Below are 19,119 nucleotides of genomic sequence, written 5' to 3'. Positions count from 1 at the left end.
GTCGCAAATACTGTCGTAATGTTGATATTGAGTATGTAAATTATTATTGATTAATTTGAGAACAAACATTTTGAGAACAAAACATACGAACAGAAATCATATAAATATTTAAATGCTGTACTGGACGCTGGTCTTCCCAGAATTAGGAAATGATTTGCGACCTTTACGACTACTGAATGAAATAGCCGCGGACTAACGTTCAGGATTTGACCATGTGATGTTTTCTTTTTCTAACGTCCACGGTACTGCCGGTGCGCAGTTCTTCTAGTCGCAGTCGCAATTTTATACTTCTTTACCATTGACTATTTTATCGGTGAGTTAAAACCATACATAGTTAGTTAGCTGACCTCTCAACGTCAGGTAAAACAAGAAACTCACGTCATTGTGATGATTACACACATGATTGGCTAGCCAGCTGAGCTAACTAGCGATACCAGCCTTTATACTAGCTAGGTAGACAAGCAACATGGACAAAACACCAACTTCAGAATCATCTTCAGGGGCATCCAATAGGGGCTTCAGTTTATTTGGCAGAACTTCAACGGAATATTCTAACACTGAACTCGCTGGGGTGCCATGTAAGTAGAACTATTTTGTTTCTGGTCTATTACCAGTAGCAATGACCAAGTTGCTTTACATTTATTAGCTTGGAAAGCTGGCATACAACATTTCACATGTGATGTTATTGTAAGGTATGTTGGACCACGATCACAGAAAGCACATAACGTAAACACTCTCACTCTGTAGTGACTGGTATGAGCCCCATCTCTCCATATCTGAATGTGGATCCTCGATATCTTATACAAGTGAGTTCAATATATAATTATCCATTGGGCACCTTGACCACTATGTGATTTGATCTTAGTTTGTTGTTTGTTATAAGTTATAGGATTTATGCAGAACTATTACAATTGGAGAGAACAGTGCATATTGGACACATTACACTTTGCAATTAATGTTTCTAATGCTCCCATAGGACAGTGATGAGTTCATTTTACCCACTGGGGCTAACAAGACCAGAGGTCGGTTTGAATTGGCCTTTTTCACTATTGGAAGCTGTTGTATCACAGGTAAAGTTCTCTTTGGGCCGTGCCATTTCTGATTTCCATACTCCACTATTTCTCACCTTATTAACACAGATGTGTTCATATATCTTTTGTTTGCCAGGTGCTGTTCTTGGATCTCTAAATGGCCTGCGTATGGGTCTGTCAGAGACCAGACAGATGGCATGGTCGAAGCCTCGGAATGTGCAGTAAGTTCTGTTTGTAAGTCTGTTTAAAATAAGGGTGGAATCTCTTAATTGACCCCGCCTTTCCGGTCTATTTTAGCTAAGGGAGTTGAGTCAACACTTTATCCTCTTGTAGCCTCAATTTCTTTTTCCCAGACTGGCGCTGCAGTCTGTTGTGTCAGACTGTTGGTTCATTCAGGGGTTTTCCCCAAATAAACAGGTGAAAGAAATTTGGATTATTTCATGAGTTGTTTTTGACTGTTTTTGAGATTTTAGACAAATCATCTCATAAGACCTCAATCCTTTATTTAATGTACATTTAGTCATTCTAATATTGTCCAGCAGAGGGCAGTCCTGATCTATTTCCTTGTATCCTAGCATCAGCAAAGATAATACATGATCTCCTTGTTGTACATTTCAAGGTTAGGACCTAAACTTATGTTTGGTTTGGTTTCTTTTTAAACTGATATTGGTGCAATACTAGTTAGTACAGTCTCCCAAAGTGAATGGCAGGGTAGATACTTCAAAGCTTAGTAGTCTTGACCTACTCCTGCAGTAGTTAGGTCTTCAGGAATCAAACACCTCAGGTTCTTCTGTCTACAGTACATTCTGTCTGTGGCAACTGTGGCTGTTTGGTAGATTTTTATCTTATCTTTTTATGAAGAATTTGGTTATTACATATTGAGATGTTATGCTAGGATACTATGGTCCGACACTGATCCACGTAATTTTGAAACCCAGATCCTGTTTCACAAAGAATTTCTCATCCAAAGGTAACACATAAGGTAGATAGTGTAAGACTTTAGAATCAAAGAAACTTGTTGGCTGTATCATATCTCTGTGATGTATGTAAATGAATAGGCTAATACGTGTGATGTCATACGAGAATATATTGACATGTTAACAGTTGCCAATGGGTACGCTGAGGTATACGGTTATAAACCACTACTCCAATGTTTGCACTTGTGGAGAGTTCACCACTTGACATGGAATAATATTGTAGATCAACACACCTGTGTGGACAGACAAGCAGACACGCAGTCACACACCTGGGTTGAAGTCCACAGTCAAGGCCTGTAGAGTCAGCTGAATCTGCACAGCACAAGGACAAAGTCTTCGAGGCCACAGACACACTGTAGCCCTGCATGTTCAGTTTGAAGGGCAATCTGACCACAGTCATTTTGTTTATAACCAATCACACCATGGCACCATACTTGATGTGATCCGTGTAAGCAAATGACCATCACTGAATCACCAAGTATTTACTCATAGGCCTTGTATACATTTACATGATCAATGTTATTCCGGGAGTGTATTTTAAACAAGTAGTCACACATCTGCGGCAACGTCCATATGTTCTGATTGTGTTTAAATGCTCCTATTTTAGGATCTTGAACATGGTGACACGTCAGGGAGCAACATGGGCCAACACACTTGGTTCAGTGGGTGAGTGACAGCTCTCTCTCTCCCCAGGACGGTCACTCTGCAGATACACAGTGTTTCCGACCCTCATACTGGGCGTACTGCATTTCATGCCGAGCACTGACTGAACGCAGTCTGAGCTGTTAAGGTGAAGTGACAGTGTGTGTGTTTTCTTCCTTCAGCTCTGTTGTACAGCGTGTTTGGAGTGGTCATCGAGAAGGCTCGTGGAGCTGAGGATGACATCAACACGGTGGTTGCCGGGACGATGACGGGCATGCTGTACAAGTCTCCAGGTTAGAACTGGGACTGTTCTACTGGTGAATAACCAGAGCATGTGAAGCTGGCAGCAGAAAATCCCCCCAAAAGTCCTGTTATTTTGTTACCTTCAGGAAGCGAGATTATATGCTGTCATATTTCCCTTTCTTCTGCACTTCAGATGAGTGGAGGAAAACAACCTATTGTTCAGATAGTGGCAGGTGGAAAGCATTTGAAAACAATGTAAAATGTTCAGTAATTTGGGAGAAAGAGGTAAGGCCTTGCTCTGAGAGTGAAGTTGTTGATGCTTTCCCCAGTGATTACTTTATTGATCCGTTCAAAGATGAGAGGATACAAGCAGGAAGAGTGTTGTTCATGATTGACATTAGCAACTGCTGCTGTCTGCCGCTTATCAGTTCTGTAGGTGCAAACATAAACATGTCTCTTCCCAGGAACTGTGTGGCACTGTAGTATAATGAAACCTTTTCCACTGTCAATAAAAGTCCCTGGGAAAGAGCATATGAAGGTTCTAGATTATAAAAAAGTTTTCGCCATTTTAACCCTAGATTCTGGGGAGTTCTGGATTGAGATACCCATCCGATATGGTTGAATGTGACACGGTGCTGTAGTGCTTAACCCTTGTGTTCTCTTCGGGTCATTATGACCCTTCAGTCATTGTGACCCCCCCCCCCCCCCACGTGTTGCGACAACTTTACCTCATACAAAAATTAAGCTAAGCATTTTATTTTAACCGTCGGGCTGTCTCACACCCCCCACAGCGAGAAGGTTAAAACAAAATGCTTCTTATTTGTTTTTGTATTGGGTAAAGTTGTCGCAGCACAACTATGGGTCGTTGTGAACCTTCGGGTTAAAACAGGTGTATGTGGTACAAAAAAAGGAAGCCTTTTTCTGTCCTTGTTTAGATTTCTCCAGAAATTCCGCTGACACATCTGCGTGCAATAGAAAGCTGTAGTTTCAGACGTTTCCTGGCTCAACACATGGGTCTGGACATGTGAGCGAGAGGGTGGGGAGCTAGGGAAGTCTTGCCGGCTTCTTGAATCGCATGCAGTACGCTGTATATACAGTGTGCCTACATTGCACAACTGCTGGAGGAATGCCCAATCAGAATTCATAGAAAGTTCCATCAAGTATCCTGTATCAGTGGGAGTAGATGGGGGGACCCGATAGACCAAGGAGGTTGGCAACACCCAACCTAATATACCACCAGAGAGGAACATTTAACATGCAAGGGGGTCTTGTCATACAAGCTGTACCCCGGTCTGTGTGTACTCATTAAGATGGACGCGGGGGCCTACAGGGGCCAGTGCCCCTGTTAAAATGTCCCTGGCCCCCCCTGTGGCCCCCCTGAGCTGACAAAAAAAAAATATATATATATATTTTATTTTTTACTTTTTTTTTTGTACACGTTTTTTTTCTTCTAGTAGTCATCATGAACCGAGGAAGGGACATTGCAGCATTTTTTTATAAAAAAAAAGTTAGAGACACATCATAAAAAAGTTAGAGAAACATATTAGGCTGTTGAGGAGCTGGAAGAGGGAATTTTGTATGATTTTAATGTAAAGCACAATTAAAGTATTTAATGTTTAAATATAATTTGTTTCCGTTTTTAATGTGCCCCTCTGATTAAACACTGCCCCCCCAGTAAAATTAGTCTAGAACCGCCACTGGCCGCATGCCTTCTATTCTTGTCCTGGTTAGACATACTCCCCCACCCCTCCCTCATGTATAGGCCCCACGTGCTGGTAAAGTTACCTTTGCTCTACTGTTTCATGGCCAGTCACACAAAACATGAAACTCTTATTTTAAGAGCAGCTGTAAAGAGTTATGGTTACTTGTTTTTGAGCCCGTCTTTTGTGTCATCAAAAACGTGCAGCTGAGTTGTCAAAACTAAAGCTGCAGTATTGGTTTCCTTCCTCATTTCATGTTACCGTGAAATATGCTCTCGAGGTCAGCCGTTCGCTGTGAAACAGTTTCCGTCTTCCCCAATTATTTAGTTTTAAGGCTCAGATATTAAGAAGTAAGTTAGGCTTCAATAAACTGCTGGATGATATTGAAATAAAGTTACATGAAAGCGATTCGTAGTTGTAATTCAAACGAATGAGCCTTTTTGAGGATTTAGATGTTTGCTGCCACACAAGTAGACCTTGCAAGCCTGTGGGTTTTTGTACACTTAACATGTTATCAATACCACCAGTAACACGTGTGGACTTGCAGACCCCTCCCCATAGTCTGTCCTGTAGTCTGAGCAGGTCAATGTGAGAAGCTCGCATGTTTTTAACCCTGTTATTTATCACAAGACCGTCTCCTATATCCTATTGTGCTAGTGCCTGAGCTGCAGGTTTAAAAACGGTTCAGACCGGCTCATGGTCAAATTCATGATCTGTTTTTGTAAGTGATTCACCCAGTGTCATATCGAGCACAGTAATGGTAATTGAGGCCCACAAAAGTTTAAATCAATGTTGTCTCAGCCTGTCATTGAGACGCTTTTGTCCCTTTGTTGGAAATGATAGTGGTGTGTGTGTGTGTGTGTGACAACAATAAGAGCTTGTTACACTTCTTAACCTGACGCACATCACATGGGTGAAGCCTGGGCTACCCTCAAAGGTACTGTTAGCTTTGGTAGCAGGGTCTGAGGCAGGGGGAGCCTCTCTAATCAATACCGAGATGACGTAGTCTGCCCCAACATGTTCCCACTTATCGGCAAGCACCTGCTAACGGGCGGACGCTTTGAGCTGCAGTTTCGACAGAACTTTATCAGCCTTATCCCCTACAGCTGTGTGGAGCAACGACGAGACAGTCGTGCCGCTCCTCCCACTGGTGCGTTCTGCGTGACAAGCTCTGTGTGCCAGCGTGAGACTGAGGGCTCCTCTGTGTTTTACCTTCTGTGAGTCATGTTTGACCAGGACATTGTTTGTTACTTGCAGTAAATATCAAGCATTGAGCTGATGTGCCAACAAGCCATGGCCAAGTCAAGTTTTTGAAGGTTAGGGTTTTCCTCTTTCAGAGTTGGAAGCACATCCTGATAGACTTGCATGGATGGATTGCTAATATTTTGCATTGCATGTGTCAATAGACAGATTGGAATGTTGGCTACTGAATGTACTGCATGTGAAAACACAAGTTCTATTTTTGTTTCCCTGGAACGTGTGACTCGATGGTCAGGTGCAGGACGGCTTGATACCAGAGAATTTCCCTGTCCTAAAGCTACCTTTCCTTGTATTTCTTTCGTTTGTAGCCCAATGTTGACAACGTGTTTCACACAGTCAGTATACTGGGTACTTTTTTGTACCTTTTTGGTCAAGTCGAAGAATGAGTCACAATGTTTTGAGGTCTGTGTGTTGACTGCATTGTTGTTTGAGAGAGAACTGAAATGCCACGTGGTGTGTGTGTTCCAGGTGGTCTCCGCGGAGCTGCGAAAGGAGGCCTGGCTGGCCTGGCCCTGTCAGGACTCTATGCTCTCTACACCAACTGGGACCACCTGAAGGGCAACTCTCCCACCCGCTACTAATCAGCTGCTTTGCTCCCACACTGGCAGTCCAGCCAGTCCACAAACTAAACCTGGGGATTCCCCTGGATATTCCTGTGCTTGTATGCATAGTCAATATACTGAAACTTAGAAGGCATCGCTTCCCATTTTAATACCCTTTCTCTCATCACATTCTCTTGGGCATTAGAGGCTTGCCAAGATTGCACTAAAGAGAGCATAGGTAGAGTGGTGGAACGATATGTATTGCTTAATTGTTTCTTTATACTGTAAGCTAAATTAGTGGCACATTAATATCCGCATGTTATCACTTGAGTTGTGGTTGACAGCTTCTTATGGTCATCAGGATCACATTCCATGTCTGTGTCTTGAGCCATAGGTTCGCTTTGTGATTTGTTACTATGCTTTGTTATTGTCTCAAAGATGGTGTCGTCAGAGCAGAGTAGTCACTGACGGCATCAGTTGTATGCTTATCAAAATCAATGTGAACATCTGTCTCGGAAGCAATTAAAGTACATTTTCATATCCGATTGCTTCAAAGGTCAATTAGGTTGTTTTTGTGCAGGCTGTCACATGCACAGGAACTAACACAGGACTGAGTTCACCCCAGGTGATGGAGCTCCGAAACATGACCTATCTATTAAGTATCCAAAGATCATCTTAATGCTTCTGTTGGTTTTAGGGACCAAAGGTGAGAGTTAAAAGACTGAGTGACTAGAACTGGTTTCATTTGTGGTCAATATTCATTCAGAAACCTGAGAAGTAGAACTTGTTAAACTACAGTTGAGTGGGCTGTCATCATGTAGTCTAATTCACAAAAGTTGGGAACTTAATTAGTTAAACACCGTCTTGGGAAAGAGAAACACAATGCCAGAGAAGTGCATTTTCACAAGTTGGCAAATCGTTTTATGCAATCGAGGAAGCAAGTCACTGAAATGCTGAAAGAAGGAACTGGATGACATGAACACTTTAGGTTATCATTTTTATTGAGTTAAATATGATACAAGTATGACAGCAGAGAATAGATTAGATAATAGAATGGTAGTATAGACAGCAGCACCTGCACAAGTTCCTTAAAAGAACAGGACAATCGTCTCCAAACTGCTCAAGAACCCCTGACGATTCAGTGCTCAATTCCTCATCTTCCCAAGCCCAGAGGGCAGTGTACAAATATAGAAGCACCTTTGGTCTACTCACTAACATCCATTAAGGAGGCAAAGAAAAATAACTAGCAGTGGTATTCAATATATTCTATTTGATACATACAATTATGGTTACATAGGACATTTACATGTTTAGCTATGCAACAGACAAATACGTGAGGAAAGTACATACTCAAATTTTGAGTTTGCATAAAAGTACATTGAAAACAATTCACTTCTGTAAAGCAGAGTGCAAAATGGAGATTACCTTCGTTAACGGAAACCCCAGCTGTCGTCTGCATGTGGGGTGAGCCAATCGTCCTTCTTTTCACTTGATGCTGCTTAACACAATGAGGCTGACCTCAGGCACATTGCACCAGAACTCCTGGTGAGGGTTTTGGTAGTACATACAACAGATGCGGAGATGGAAGAGTTAGCTTCTTTAAGAGCAGTTTTCAGCTTGTCTTTAACATGTCTGTTGGAAGCCTTTTCTGAGAAACAAGTCTGGTGCTCAAGTTAATCTAAAAACATGACAGAACAAAAGAAGACACATACATTGAAGGAAACAAACACAAATGAATAGAGTAGGTTACATTTCTTGATCATTTCAATCAGGAAGGACAAATAAACCTAAATTTCCATTGTACCCATTTTCAAACTGATTCTGTGAGGACCACTGCAATTACCAATCAGGTGATGTTGGTATAAATGTCTCACCACACAGCAAAATTGTGTTTCTAAAATAAAGTTGATTAAAATAACTAACTGCTGTTTCTAGCTTTCCCATCCGTTCACCACTCCCCCATCAAACTTAAAATAAAATGTTCAATTGCATGCCTATCTGGTCCATTCGAGTCCAGTGATTCGTAGATCACGTTGTGAGTTGGCGTTTATACACGACTTATATCTTGACATGGGAGACATGGAATTATACATATGTTTACAGGAGGCAAATTCATAGAATCTATCCAATTAAAAGCTCAGCTCAATCAGATACGGGTCACATGGACAAATCTGCCGACCCCGTCACTAGATCTGGCTGGGGCGGTGAAGCGCATGCCAGCTGACCAACCCTCTGAAACCAGCTGATATACCATGGAGAAAAGAGAGACACAAAGCAGTCCCAGAAAATAGCTTTCCAGGAGAAGGCGATCATAATTTTGTGTGCGATGATCAGCATCATTTAAGAGACTTCACAAAATAGTAAATTTTCAAAAGGCTACTGGACTTCACATCTGGGAGAAAAAGGGAGAGATGAACATTCCATTAGAATGGGAAAAATAATTAAATAATTTGAATCCATGCTGATGGTTTTCGGTGGTACAAACGCCTCACCTGTATAGGAGTGCTGTGTAGCCATTTGTCTTTGTCTCCCCCGAGTTTCATACAAGAAAACAGATCACATACTGTAGGAAGGGCCAGTCTCTCCTGAAGGACAACAAGAACGCGTCAGTGACCAAATCAATACACTGACCGTCTTCGTAGAACAAACCCAAGTAAGCACTGAATGGTGAATGGACTGGGGGCCTTACCTGAGCTTGGGCCCTCTTGCGTAGGAGCCACTTGTCCTCTTCAGGCTCTGTGCTGCTCTGGTCCTGTGTGCTCTCCTGCCTGGGGGTGGTGGTGGGGGTGGGGGTGGTGGTGCTGCTCTTTCCAGGGACCACCCAGCACTCTGGCTGCAGGGGGCCATCGAAGGGGTTCTCTGCCTTGACGAACTGGGAGCTGTGCTCCTCCCTGCTGGCTTTCTCCTCTCCGGGGCCTGCCTCTGGAGACATCCAGGCAGAGAGGGAGGACGTGGCTGGGGGCGGCGGGGTGAGGCTGCTCGTGGCCTTGCCTGGATGCAGCCAGGCCTCTAGGATGGCCTGCACTTTCTGCTGCTGCTCTCGCTGGTGCAGGCTGGCGGGCTTGCAGCTGGTGGTCTTGGCCACGGGCATGCCGTTCTTGTCGCGGCCCTCCTTCTTCAGAAGCCAGGAGCTCAGGGCTTCCTTGCCGCAGTTTTCCTCGCAGACACACTGAGAGTAGCTGGAGCAGGCCTCGTTGGCTTTGCAAGACTGCTGGATGGGAATGACCTGCTGTAGCCAGACCTCAGTGGTGTCCAGGGGGGTGGCAGTTTGGAGAGTGGAGGCACAGATGGAGCGGGTGGTCCCAGAGGCAGGGGGGCTCTTCAGGCACTCCAGCTTGCCCAGGTTCTCGATCTCCACCGCCTCGGTGCGGATGGCACAACAGGAACCACAGTCAGACTTGAGCAGCCAATCACTTGTAGAGAAGCCTTCCCGGAAGGGCTTGAACACCTGCTTGGGCCTATCAGCATCAGCCATCTGACAACCCTCTGAGGTCTCCTTGGTGGCGGTTGCCGGGGTGATGAGCCAGTCATCCTGCTCCTCGTCCTCAACATTGTTCTCTTGAGTTCCCTCCCCCTCCTCCTCCTCTTCCGGAGCCATGTTGAACTCTGACTCGTCGATCTTCTCAATGGAGAATGCGGAGCTGTTGGTGCTCATGTTGCTATAGGCCCTCTCCCTGGGGGGGGTGTTCTCCTTGAGGAGCCATGCCTCCAGGTCCTTCAGCTGGCCCCAGGCCTTTTGGAAATCAAAGGAGGTCTGGGGGTAGGGGGTCTAGAAGAGAGGATTCATTACGGGGTCATATTGGTGTTACTAGTCCCTTTGGTGCAAAACCACTTAAGGCTTTGATTATATTTTAATTGAATGTAAATTGTCAGGAAAAATCTACTTTAAAAAAAAAAGCCTTAATAAAAATCCACACCAGTAGCTTAACCTAAAGCCAGGCCTCACCTGGGTTTCCTTGCGAGCGAGTAACCAATCCTCTGGGTTCATGCTCGACTGATAACCAACCGGAGCACTTGTCACTGGACAGCTTCCAAGGAGCCATTGGGCCACTGCTGGAGATGACTCCACCTTCTGCAAAAGATTCAAACAGGCATGTCACCACAGTGTGCCTGAGTGGAAGCCCTCTGTGTGTGCTGTGCATGCCAAGCTTTAAATAAGGGGGGGTTACATGAGTCCAACCTGTTTCTTAGCTGCGATTGGACAGCTCTGGAGCAGCCACGGTCGCTCTCTGTCACTGCTGCTGTTGGCGCTCTGAAGGGGGCCTCCTTCCGTGTCCTGTGCAGGACACAAAACAGGCAGGTGTGTCATGGACATTGTCTCCTTAGTGCCAGTGCCAAGTTCAGCATGTTATCACGATACATGATGTAAGAGGCTAACTCATGGGATCAATCCAGTGTGTCCTGTCTCTGCCAGCTGGGAACCAGCTGTTCCCCTACGGTGTTAGATATTGGAAAACTGTGGATATATTTCAAAGGTCAAAGGTTGTTTGTTGCAAGTCTCAATCTTAAAAAAATATGCACTTTAGTGCACTATATCTGACTAAAATATGTGGTAACAACGCACGACTAATGCCATAATGCCACACTAAGAAGAATTAGCAACTTATCCACAATAAGAGCAGATGTACAGCTGGTCAGGAGGCGGAAAAGAGGCCACCAATGCACTGCAGACCAAATTCTCCTTTTTAACAACTGATAGATGGCCAGAGGCCATTTTTCAGCCTGGTTGACTGTGTGTGTGTGTTCAGGTTGCGTACCTGAGTGGCGATGGTCCCAAAGGAAGTTATGGCCTGTCGCAGAGAACGTGTGTCTGCCTGAAAGGACATGTCTGGAGTCTCTTCTGGAGTCAGGCTCAGAGAAGACAATCTGGAGAGGGAATCCAAGACAAACATTAAAACACATCCCACACATTCCTTTCCATTTCATCCGTTTGTAACACACCCAGCCACTTTCAGGTTCAAACCTGTGAAGATATCTTTCAGAGAATTACAGAGGGCTTGATAACCGAGACAGTTGCCAATTGACAACCCCTCCCAGACAATCGCCTTCTCTAAACAATAATTATGTCCCAACTACAAATGCTGACTGCTCGATCTCATTAAAGTCTTCAAAGTCTTTGGTTTCTGCTCTTACTTTTCCATGCAACTAGTGAGCTGGTTAGCCAAGTCGTTGCGGTTTTTGGAGTTCTCCAACTGATGAATGAGAAGGTCAAACTGGCCTCGGAGCTGTGGACAGGCACAGACAGACACAATGAGAAAGAGACAGAGGTGAGAGAGAGACAGAGGCAAGGAGAGAGAGAGAGAGAGAAAGAGACACAGAGGCGAGAGAGAGACAGAGGCAAGGAGAGAGAGAGAGAGAGAGAGACAGAGAGAGAGACAGAGGCAAGGAGAGAGACAGAGAGAGAGACAGAGGCAAGGAGAGAGAGAGAGACAGAGAGAGAGACAAGGAGAGAAAGAGAGACAGAGGCACAGAGACCGACAAAAAGAACAGTCAGTTTCTCGACATGCAACTTGAGCAGAGGGGTCTCCGAGGTAGCCTCTTGCTCTACTGTAACTTGATCAGGACTCTCAGCAGAGAGACCGGTGAGGCGAGCCATCATGCTGACTCACCCAGTGGAGCTGCTGGAGCTGGGACTGCAGTGCCTCGCCTTTCAGTTGCTCCACAAGGTCAATCTGGCCCAGCAGCCACACCTCGCGCGAGCGCAGGACCTCCAGGTGGCGGCTGATGCAGCTGTGCAACTGAGACTTCACCTAGGAGGACACACGGCAAGCAGGAAGGGGTTGGCATACAGCCACGGCACTAAAACGGTCACGGTGATCGGGAGTATACTCAAAAGAGTACCAAATACCTCAAAAGTCTTAACCAGGACATTTCTAACTAACTAGTTATTCAACGCTCCCATGGGAAAAAAAAGGACGCGGCGAGCCCAAGGCGTCGACGCCGTCATAGAAAACATCAGACCCTTACAAGTATAGATGCTCTGCCCTTCGTTACCTATTCAAGGGATGGGGAGTCAGGGAGAGGCAGGCTGCTGCAGTCCAGTGACTCAGCGAGAGGAGAGATGCAGAGGAGGGCTCTCTGGTGCCTGCGACGTCTCAGGCTCGACTGACCCGCTCGGCTCTGTCTGCTGCCTTATGAGGGGCTGGGCTAACCCACACACTGCCCTGTGGTCACGTTTCAGTATCAAACCCTGCGGGCCCTTCTCCTCCTCACAACACCGGTTGTCATACTAATGATTAACTGTGGTCACAGGACAACACAGGTGTGATACGCCTTGGCTTTGGAACGTCTACCGTGGTCACGGCTTACAATAATGGAATGATTTTGTGTGTGTGTGAGTAACTCATGATTCTCCCTTCAGGTGAGCTAGGCTTTGGGGTAGATACAAAACACACCTGAACACACAGTCACGGGTAAAGCCCACACAGGCCATAAGGGTTTGTGCTGACTAACAAAAACAAATACATGATAACCGCCGGGTTTATGACAGAAGGGGCAACTGTGTCTGGCAGCGTCATGTGATGCTGATCCAGCATTTCTCTCCCACACACACCCAACCCAGCGCTCTCCGAAGCCACTGGAACGAGGCCATCTCTCTGTGTGTGGGGGCAGCTATGAACACACACCCGGACCACGGGGTCTCTGGTCCCTTACCTCTCTGGAGTTGTCTTTGAGCTGGGCCTCAGCCTTCACCACCCCTCCGATAGCCTCTTCAAGCTGAGAGCGGGCCAGCGTGCACTGCCTCAGCGTGGCCATGGCCTTAGCACTCTCCTCCACAGGGGACATCCTGCAGAAACAAAACACAAGTTGGTACATGGTCATGTTAGAAATGTTAGTTATGTATTGGTATTTCAGATAAACCCATTTCATTAATCATTAGCCCTAATTGATTGTGTGGTGCTAACTGTGCACCTTAGGAGGGGGGAACAAACAGTTGTTTAACAGGTAAGTAAATCTGGAATGGAGAATTACTTGTTAGGTGTCATTTGTATGTTTTGCATGGATACTTTTTCCTGATAGAAAGCCAACATCACTTTCAGTTCCTTGTTTCTGAGAATGTACCACATCAGTCAACTTGTCCCTGCTTTCTCTTTCTTTCATTTCTGCTTTACACATTAACAAATAATATTCAGTTCCTGAAAGACAAGAGAGACCTACAAATACTGACCTACAAATAATTCCCATATAAACGCATGCTCAATGTTTAGAATTTCCACAAAACAAATATCATTACTGTGGACTAAGAAATTCCTACAAAATCATAAATTGTGCATGTACCTTTTGTGGACTTGATTACCCACTGGCTAACTCCCATTAGTGTTATGTTTTGTGGTTGAGAGGTTACTCAAATAACCTTATCTTCCTGTCCCCAAAACCATATTTACTGAGAAAACCCACCCTCTTCCCTTTAATCAAAGACATTTGTACACAGCTGACTAGAGTTTAAACTTGAATATTGTGCTTTTCATAAATAATGTACTAATGAGATGCACGGACTACTGTCAGCAATAAACCATAAAAGGCTAGGGTTATGGTTATAGTAACACTTGCCAAACAAAAACAATAACATTTCCATTAAACTCAAAGGTTAATGTGGTGCCACGGTTTTTGCTGTTAATTGTACTCTTGGTTGCCGAGTTTTTACATTATTTGACTCTGTATACTTAACCGATGTCCATATAGGCAACGATACTATTTTGAATTCCTCAAAGAACAGCCTTCGATTTCAATATACAAAGTAATTGCGTTTCTTAAGTCTAGAGTGTCTGCAAGAGTAACGTTCTATATGAATTTCGACACGGGATCGGATACATGCATTTGGCGTTCTCAATAATGTGAAATGGTGTTCGCTGTCGCGTTCCCTACGTTGCAAAGGAGTGTTTTCTCTACCCTGTAGAAAAAGTACTTGTACCAAAAATGGCGTACGTATTTTCTATCTGTATCCAGACATCTATAACCAAGGTCATACCTCATGCTGCTGTACGTCCAGAGATATGAGTTAATCCTCTGTGTTTGATTTCTTTAAATGTCAGTTATTCCTTCTCTCATACACAAAAGATTCCGGTTTAATTGTTTGCCTTCGTGATTTATCGAGCCAAAGACTACGGCTGATTCCTACGTCATCGCTTAAGGTTTCCGTCAGAGGCCGAGCAACCACGATCAATTTAGCAATCCGCACGTACGCCACCACAGCTTATGAAAGGGCTGGGGGCTGGACCCATGCGCTCCGTTAAGCAACACACTAAAATGTCCTTGCAAAAAACAAACAAAGAAACAACTATTTATTAACACTTACACTTAAGCTACTGTAGCAGACAATCGTTGAATTATTCTGCCTGCTAAAGGGCCACTGTTTTTTCCTGACGTTATAAGGCCAATAATGTTTTTCTGAATAATTTCTAACTGCATCGTAAATCGACTTCTTATGCCAACTAAAAAGATAACGTTGGCAGATATGTTAGCTATAGTTAAACAAGATTCATTATGTCACTACCTCAATGGCCAAAAACGAGGAATGCATTCCACAGAGACTTTAGACTAAGAACACAAAGGTCCGTTTTGAGTACAGCAGACTAGCAACAACTGTACATTGACTACAAATCAACAACTACCTAACTACTTAGCATTGGCAAACAAAAGCAGGTTGACATTGTCAACTAGCTACAGTAGTGTTATCTATCATCAAGCCTATAAACTAGTTTAGCTAACTAGCTAGCAAACAAGACTCAAGAGAAAATGGCTCTCACTCGTTTCATAACCACGTTGTCCATTAGGCATACATTGATATCAACCATACTTGCCTTGTCCCTTTGTTTTGAACCTTAGACTTCGAAGACATTAAATGTATATCCTCTTATTGTGGCAAATAAGACAATAAAAACCTCGACGTTTAAGCCGGTAAAATATTTCCGCCAGGCATGCGACAACGTCGTACAATATGCCTACAATAACATCTCGCGAGAACTCTTTCAGCTGGTCAGACCAGAATGTCTAATCTGGGTCAAACTCCTTGGCGCAAAACTGTTGAGACTGCATTGCTGCCATCTTGTGGAAATATAATAGTTAACCAACTGCTGGTTTGAAATGTAGAGTTGAAGGTAACATTTTTTTTAGATGTTGTCACTTACTATGAATTTAATTACACAAGATTTACCTAAATAAAGAAAAAGCAAACACTCCCTTACTCGTTTTCACCATTTAACACGTTGGGTAAGTAAAACGTGTGGATGTGCTTTGGCAACTACTGCTTTATTAAAATGAACTATAGAAATTATAATTTTATCAGTTAAGCAAAGGTTAAGGGAACAAAGGCAACCAAATTTGGCAAGAAAAGTGAAACAGAGGGGGAAAGAGGTATCCATATGAAATCAGAAGAGTCAGTGGAGCACGTAGGTTTCTATTGTATGAGTATGCTTGGAGAGATGATGAGGAGTAGAGGTGTGTGCAGGAATTCACATTCAAATATTTGTTTTACTTCTTTTTGTAGCTAGGACCAGGTTGTAAAGCATGGAGGATAACATTTTGTTTCGGGTGCATGTGTGTGAAGTGTAGGTGTTTTATCTAGCTGCACCACACTCCCGACCAGAAGAGGGTGATAACGCACAAAAAACCTGTATGATATTAAGAGCCGTAAAACAAGAAGAAGACGACGACGCAGTAGGCTAAACAGTGGAATTACATTTTGTAAGACAATAATAGTTTTTAAGTGACAAATAGATTGTCATATTTTGTATATGTGATTTAACTGCAACGTATTTTATAAGAGGCAGTAAGAATACGTCGACCCTCTTACAGCAATGTCTGAGTCTGACGGAAACAAAAACACGAACACGGAACCATGGGGCGGCTTTGATGACAACCTCATCCAGGTAGCTACCAGCTACAATTGATAACAAGCTGACGTTGATGCACAAATAAAATATTCCAACTGTCTATATAATGAGTTATTTCCCTATTTTCGGTGTTTTTTGGTTAATCATTTGATAGTTTAAGCGAGTTGACGTAGCTACAGTTTCGCAAGGTGACAAAAGTGCCAACGTACGCCAGTGACTATAAGCTATAGGAAAATACAGCAAATTTGCATCAGTGTAATATAGCTAGTGATTTAAAGACGAAATGCTTTCCAACAAGACATAAGCTACACCAGGGCTAGCGGTGATAGTTGTCTTGAGTTGTACAGAGTTAAATCCACCCCCACCCCCCCCCCCCCCCACCCCCCACAGCCCTGTCAATAAGATAATCAGATGTTTAAGGTATTTTTTGAAAATGTGATAATGCTACGTAAAATATAAAAATAAAGTAAAATGTTATCCTAATACCATCATGTCATATTGTGTGGAGTGTATGTGAAGACAACATGTGTTGACCTTTATATTCCTTCATCCTCCTTATCAGGGCAGTGGGTCTGCAGTGATAGATATGGAGAACATGGACGACACATCAGGCTCCAGCTTTGAGGACATGGGGGAGATGCACCAGCGCATGAAGGAGGAAGAGGAGGTGTCAGCAGAGGCAGCAGCAACAGAGGAGGAGACTGGAGAGGATGGCGAGTTCCTAGGCATGAAGGGCATCAAGGGCCAACTTGGTAGACAGGTGGCAGATGAGGTGAGCTTAGAGTTTGACATCAACAACACATGGGGTGTCACTGTTTTATTAGATTTATTATGAGGATTTAAATTGCCTCTGGCCTTTCACTTCTTTTGACTTTAAAACACAAATAATCGGATACAAATCCAACATCTATGTTCGCAGGTGTGGGAAGCCGGCAAAAGGCAGGCTTCAAAGGCCTTTAACCTATATGCCAATATAGACATTCTCCGACCATACTTTGATGTTGAACCGATACAAGTTAGGAGCAGGTGAGAATATGTTTATTTATTTTCAAGAAATCTGTTGGCCTTTATATTGAGAAATTTGATATTTTGACTGATGGCTATTTTGTTCCCATATAGGTTGATAGAGTCAATGATACCCATCCGCATGATCAACTTCCCACAAGTAAGGGCATCATTTATTTATGTTAATTTACTGGCGCTCTGTTTTGAAGCAACATAATGCCAATTTGACCAATTTAACGATTGTATCACATATAATATCCTCATCTATTCTTTCTCCTTGAACACAGAAAATAGCTGGAGAGCTGTATGGGCCCATGATGCTGGTTTTCACTATGGTGGCCATTCTCCTGCATGGGATGAAGACATCAGGAACTGTTATTGTACGATAACTCTTCCTGTGATTACATTGCAAATGCATGTATTCTGTAATAATAGTACTACTGAGTATATCTGTTCCTTGCCAATTCATTGCTCTTTCTTGATAGAGAGAGGGTACTCTGATGGGGACAGCCATAGGAACGTGCTTTGGCTACTGGCTGGGAGTGTCATCCTTCATCTATTTTCTGGCTTACCTATGCAATGCCCAGATTACCATGCTTCAGATGCTGTCCCTGCTGGTGAGTCAACATTTCACCTTCCTTACACAACAACAACAACTATATACAGTATGAGGAATGCTGAAAGATACTGTATCTCACTGTTTGTTCCTACTGTGCCTCCACAGGGTTATGGCCTTTTTGGGCACTGTGTGGTGCTCTTTATTACCTACAATGTTCACTTCCACTCCCTGTTCTATATCCTGTGGCTGGTGATTGGGGGACTGTCCACTCTGAGAATGGTAATGACAAACCACTGATTGTTCTTGGGGCTTTAGGGAAACTATCTCAGTATTTCGAGCAACATTTATTTGGACCTCAGTGGTGACAGGTTCCTTAGGTTGTTTCCATTTTAAATCAAGGTGTTCTCTCTCAGTTCTTGCTGAAAGTCATTACGTTCCCCCTCTGTCTCAGGTGGCTGCTCTCATCTCTCGGACAGTCGGCCAGACTCCTCGTCTCATCCTTTGTGGGACGTTGGCAGCTCTGCATATGCTCTTCTTGCTTTACCTCCACTTTGCTTACCACAAGATTGTTGAAGGTAAGTGTCCATCTGAGATATTTTGCACTTTGATTTTGAGAAATGTCACAAGGATTCAAGCATTTATCTTTTGTCTGAAGGTATCCTGGACACCTTGGAAGGACCCAATATACCCCCCATTCAACGGGTGGCTAGAGATTTGCCTGATGTGGCCACAGCTGCTGTGAATGCCACAGTGAAGACCCTTGGAGTCTTTCTGAAGTCACACTGACTGTGAGCCCAAACATTTGGCTGTTAACCAGACCTGGTCTGCTTTGTGTTGGTGTTGTATAACCGATGGAGACAGGACTGAAGGTCAAAGACTATGATGGGTAAAAGTTGGCATAATGTCTTCTTTAGACAGGAGTATAGTTGAAACATATACTTGTGTTGTTGATGAATTTCCAACTGATTCCATGCTTTTTGGTTCTATGGGATATGTCATGTTTACCTGGTTGTTCTTGTGCCACATTAAAATACAGCTTAATGGAATGGCACCTTACATATGTGTAAATATCAAGTTATTAGTTACCTTGTAATATGATTTAATGTACCTAAAAGAAGTTTGAATGCATCATAGTTTTATTTTAAAAGCGGGTAGTTGACAATGTTTTCCACTAGACATGTTTTCACCTCTTGTAGGTTTTGTTACATACTGTAAATTATAGTAAATGGGGACAGGGACCTTGAATCAATGAGTTGTGCCTATATATGTGTTCTGAGGGGTTAATCATTGGGGGCATTCTGTACGTTAAATGGGGAAAAACACATTT

The 19,119-nt window shown here is 43.6% G+C and overlaps 3 protein-coding genes across 7 annotated transcripts; 2 read left to right on the top strand and 1 right to left on the bottom strand.

Annotated features, from left to right (window-relative positions):
* The first annotated feature begins 12 nt into the window (after window positions 1-12).
* timm23b (translocase of inner mitochondrial membrane 23 homolog b (yeast)) lies at window positions 13-6,938 on the top strand. Of its 2 annotated transcripts, XM_084708940.1 has the most exons (8): window positions 14-313; window positions 501-578; window positions 748-806; window positions 977-1,070; window positions 1,168-1,252; window positions 2,616-2,674; window positions 2,833-2,943; window positions 6,322-6,938. In XM_084708940.1, exons 3-8 carry the CDS (start codon window positions 756-758, stop codon window positions 6,432-6,434), a joined length of 513 nt encoding a protein of 170 aa, XP_084565066.1. In that variant the 5' UTR covers window positions 14-313; window positions 501-578; window positions 748-755; the 3' UTR covers window positions 6,435-6,938. The 2 variants fall into 2 exon arrangements, with proteins under 2 accessions (XP_084565065.1, XP_084565066.1); XM_084708939.1 differs by having other exon boundaries at window positions 13-578.
* A 440-nt stretch (window positions 6,939-7,378) lies between these two features.
* ncoa4 (nuclear receptor coactivator 4) lies at window positions 7,379-15,347 on the bottom strand. Of its 3 annotated transcripts, none has more exons than XM_084708931.1 (10): window positions 15,197-15,347; window positions 13,050-13,182; window positions 12,005-12,145; window positions 11,529-11,620; window positions 11,153-11,261; window positions 10,576-10,671; window positions 10,342-10,467; window positions 9,085-10,164; window positions 8,888-8,980; window positions 7,379-8,787 (listed from the first exon to the last, which is right to left on the bottom strand). In XM_084708931.1, exons 1-10 carry the CDS (start codon window positions 15,232-15,234, stop codon window positions 8,782-8,784), a joined length of 1,914 nt encoding a protein of 637 aa, XP_084565057.1. In that variant the 5' UTR covers window positions 15,235-15,347; the 3' UTR covers window positions 7,379-8,781. The 3 variants fall into 3 exon arrangements, with proteins under 3 accessions (XP_084565057.1, XP_084565058.1, XP_084565056.1); XM_084708932.1 differs by lacking the exon at window positions 15,197-15,347 and adding an exon at window positions 14,365-15,140; XM_084708930.1 differs by lacking the exon at window positions 15,197-15,347 and having other exon boundaries at window positions 13,050-14,352.
* Window positions 15,348-15,950: 603 nt separating this feature from the next.
* On the top strand, window positions 15,951-19,037 carry yipf3 (Yip1 domain family, member 3). Of its 2 annotated transcripts, XM_084709804.1 has the most exons (10): window positions 15,951-16,079; window positions 16,191-16,264; window positions 16,791-17,000; window positions 17,148-17,254; window positions 17,348-17,393; window positions 17,521-17,613; window positions 17,719-17,850; window positions 17,958-18,071; window positions 18,244-18,367; window positions 18,448-19,037. In XM_084709804.1, the coding sequence occupies exons 2-10, from the start codon at window positions 16,193-16,195 to the stop codon at window positions 18,576-18,578; spliced, it is 1,029 nt and encodes a 342-aa protein (XP_084565930.1). In that variant the 5' UTR covers window positions 15,951-16,079; window positions 16,191-16,192; the 3' UTR covers window positions 18,579-19,037. The 2 variants fall into 2 exon arrangements, with proteins under 2 accessions (XP_084565930.1, XP_084565929.1); XM_084709803.1 differs by having other exon boundaries at window positions 16,015-16,264.
* Window positions 19,038-19,119: the final 82 nt, after the last annotated feature.

The sequence above is a fragment of the Hypomesus nipponensis genome, chromosome 11 (genome assembly GCF_054491055.1).
Source record: "Hypomesus nipponensis isolate SF chromosome 11, ASM5449105v1, whole genome shotgun sequence".
NCBI classification, from domain to species: Eukaryota; Metazoa; Chordata; class Actinopteri; order Osmeriformes; family Osmeridae; genus Hypomesus; species Hypomesus nipponensis.
Note: the sequence above shows the minus strand (reverse complement) of the source record. Positions and strands in the feature narration are given on the sequence as shown.

Excerpts from the sequence above, each read along its gene's own strand:
- timm23b (XM_084708939.1), top strand. The coding sequence starts at position 467 with ATGGACAAAACACCAACTTCAGAATCATCTTCAGGGGCATCCAATAGG. Across the intron at positions 1,071-1,167 it reads TGGAAGCTGTTGTATCACAG|GTGCTGTTCTTGGATCTCTA; the intron begins GTAAAGTTCTCT and ends TTTGTTTGCCAG. Across the intron at positions 2,944-6,321 it reads CATGCTGTACAAGTCTCCAG|GTGGTCTCCGCGGAGCTGCG; the intron begins GTTAGAACTGGG and ends TGTGTGTTCCAG.
- ncoa4 (XM_084708930.1), bottom strand. The coding sequence starts at position 13,265 with ATGAAATGGGTTTATCTGAAATACCAATACATAACTAACATTTCTAAC. Across the intron at positions 10,165-10,341 it reads TCGCTCGCAAGGAAACCCAG|ACCCCCTACCCCCAGACCTC; the intron begins GTGAGGCCTGGC and ends CCTCTCTTCTAG. Across the intron at positions 8,981-9,084 it reads GCAAGAGGGCCCAAGCTCAG|GAGAGACTGGCCCTTCCTAC; the intron begins GTAAGGCCCCCA and ends GTTGTCCTTCAG.
- yipf3 (XM_084709804.1), top strand. The coding sequence starts at position 16,193 with ATGTCTGAGTCTGACGGAAACAAAAACACGAACACGGAACCATGGGGC. Across the intron at positions 17,001-17,147 it reads GTAGACAGGTGGCAGATGAG|GTGTGGGAAGCCGGCAAAAG; the intron begins GTGAGCTTAGAG and ends CTATGTTCGCAG. Across the intron at positions 17,255-17,347 it reads CCGATACAAGTTAGGAGCAG|GTTGATAGAGTCAATGATAC; the intron begins GTGAGAATATGT and ends GTTCCCATATAG.